This window comes from Nematolebias whitei, chromosome 3 (genome assembly GCF_014905685.2).
Source record: "Nematolebias whitei isolate Nwh7 chromosome 3, NemWhi1, whole genome shotgun sequence".
NCBI classification, from domain to species: domain Eukaryota; kingdom Metazoa; phylum Chordata; class Actinopteri; order Cyprinodontiformes; family Rivulidae; genus Nematolebias; species Nematolebias whitei.
The window spans coordinates 13130543-13132856 of NC_056500.1; the positions used below are offsets into that span (position 1 = coordinate 13130543).

The 2314-nt window shown below is 35.7% G+C and overlaps 1 protein-coding gene across 1 annotated transcript; it reads left to right on the forward strand.

Moving 5' to 3' along the window:
* Positions 1-428: 428 nt before the first annotated feature.
* Positions 429-1191, forward strand: LOC119430609 (probable rRNA-processing protein EBP2). Its single transcript, XM_037698041.1, has 3 exons — positions 429-640; positions 808-891; positions 1015-1191. The coding sequence occupies exons 1-3, from the start codon at positions 572-574 to the stop codon at positions 1189-1191; spliced, it is 330 nt and encodes a 109-aa protein (XP_037553969.1). The 5' UTR covers positions 429-571.
* The last annotated feature ends 1123 nt before the right edge of the window (positions 1192-2314 follow it).

Sequence of the window (2314 nt, forward strand, 5' to 3'; positions counted from 1 at the left end):
TATATATATACTGTATGTATGCACTATATATATATACACTGTATATATACATTGTATATATACTTGTACAAACATTCATCAAAGTTACTTTATTTGTTGTTTGCACTATATATGATACATGTGATGAAACAAAATTGTGTACACATGGTCCCAGTTACGTTCAACCAAAGCATAAATTGTAAAGAAAAACAGTTGTAAGATATAAGATATGAACTAAGAATTATGCTGAACTAATAATACACTAAGCACTGATAGTACAAAAACAATACGTCGTTCAACACCTGCACTACACTGTATATACATATACACTATATATATAATTTGTTTCTCTTTTTATTTATTTTCCTTTTTGCAAGTACAGTATGTTCTTTTTTTAGCCTCTAGGAACTGTTGTTCTGATATTTTGTTTTTACCGAATGTTTGTTCTAGACGAACGCTTAGCCACGTCACTTCCTCCCCATGTGAATCCCTTCACATGTGAGCAGGTTCTGTACATCAACACTTGGTTTCTCCGGGTGTTTAGAGCACTAAGAACAGATATATTTGGTCACTGATTAGTTTCAGCGGGAGGATGGAGTCTGCAGAAGAAGAGTCGCTGCTCGACTCAGAGGAGGAAAACAGCGAATTATCGGATGGAGAGGTGAGTTTGATGCTAGCTTCAAAGCTAACACGGTCATTTTTTCAGTTCAAATAGAAGAACGAAAATCTTATTACCGAACATGTCAGGTTCCGTGAAGTTTCCATAAATTTAACAGTTTGAAGCCGGTAAGTTAATTTCCTGGTGTTTATTTTTATGGTTTTACACAGCTCCAAGAAGCCTTCAGTAAAGGGTTGTTAAAACCTGGAATGAACGTTTTGGTGGAAAAAAAGAAGCAGTTCGTCTTCAATGTGGTGAGTAATTGAGATTACAGTGTTTTAAAGGCAAACTTATCGGAGACCCGTGTCATTAAATAAATTTAAACAGCAACACACCAATTCTTCAAAATGTCTCGTATATGTGTGTGTGTCATGCAGGAGGGTCTGAAACGGTGTCTCGGGAACTTGCGTAAAGATCTTCCTTGGGTGGAGAGGTTAGATGTCACCAATCCACCTGCTGAAGACGTTCTCTCCAGAGTTGAAGGCAAAGTTCCTGCTGGGACCAACGGAGAACTTAACGCTGAGGACGACTTCCTGAGGGAGATGTTCTTGTAAGTGATTTGAAACTAATTGGAACAACTTTTAATTAACTTAATGTCATAATGTCAGTAGGTTTTCAGCGTACGATGACATCATCAGACCTTATTGCTGTTTATTTTTTTATCATTGTTATTATTAGTGTTTTGTGATGTCAGCTTGTTTTTTGTGTGCACACTTTGCAAAACTGCAAAACACCTTGCTGTTGTGGGACTGAAAATACAGAGTGGCAATGCAGTGTTAGAAATTGCTCTGAGGAATAGAAAATATATATATATATTTTAGCAAATATTAGTTGTCTAGGCATCTGATCAGTTTAAGTACTAAATTCTGTTCATAAATTGAAGCCATCTTGTGTTCACAGTAGCCTGGCTTGTTGCTAAAACATGTGTTTATAGGTTTGATCTATTCTGAATTGATAGAGACAAAGAAATGATGCATCAGCTTTTACTTCAATATCTAATACACAGATCATATAGTACAAACATGTATTTAAATTATAATAAATATATTTACTGGCTAATTGAAGTAAACCATCACTGAGTTTACATCATACTGCGTTACCAGTAACTTTGGAAATCAGGAAAACCTGGAAAATGACTCATGTTTTCCTGACAGGGACAACTCAGAATTTGAACACTGATTTGTTGACTAGAAGATGATCTTTCTGAGATTTTGACATGTACATGTATTAATGCTAATCTAGTATCACTGAGTTTATGTTCTGCTTTTATAGTGTACGTATTATATGTAACCTTATTTATTGGCTATGGTGCCTTTTTAGTAACTCACGTTATACAAACCGGATTCCAAAAAAGTTGGGACACTAAACAAATTGTGAATAAAAACTGAATGCAATGATGTGGAGGTGCCAACATCTAATATTTTATTCAGAATAGAACACAAATCACAGATCAAAAGTTGAAACTGAGAGAATGTATCATTTTAAGGGAAAAATCTGTTGTTTCCAAATTTCATGGCGTCAACAAATCCCAAAAAAGTTGGGACAAGTCCATTTTTACCACTGTGTGGCATCCCCCCTTCTTCTTACAACACTCAACAGACGTCTGGGGACAGAGGAGACCAGTTTCTCAAGTTTAGAAATAGGAATGCTCTCCCATTCATGTCTAATACAGGCCTC

Coding starts and splice junctions, on each gene's coding strand:
- LOC119430609 (XM_037698041.1), top strand. CDS start 572: ATGGAGTCTGCAGAAGAAGAGTCGCTGCTCGACTCAGAGGAGGAAAAC. Junction 641..807: donor GCGAATTATCGGATGGAGAG/GTGAGTTTGATG, acceptor GGTTTTACACAG/CTCCAAGAAGCCTTCAGTAA. Junction 892..1,014: donor AGCAGTTCGTCTTCAATGTG/GTGAGTAATTGA, acceptor TGTGTCATGCAG/GAGGGTCTGAAACGGTGTCT.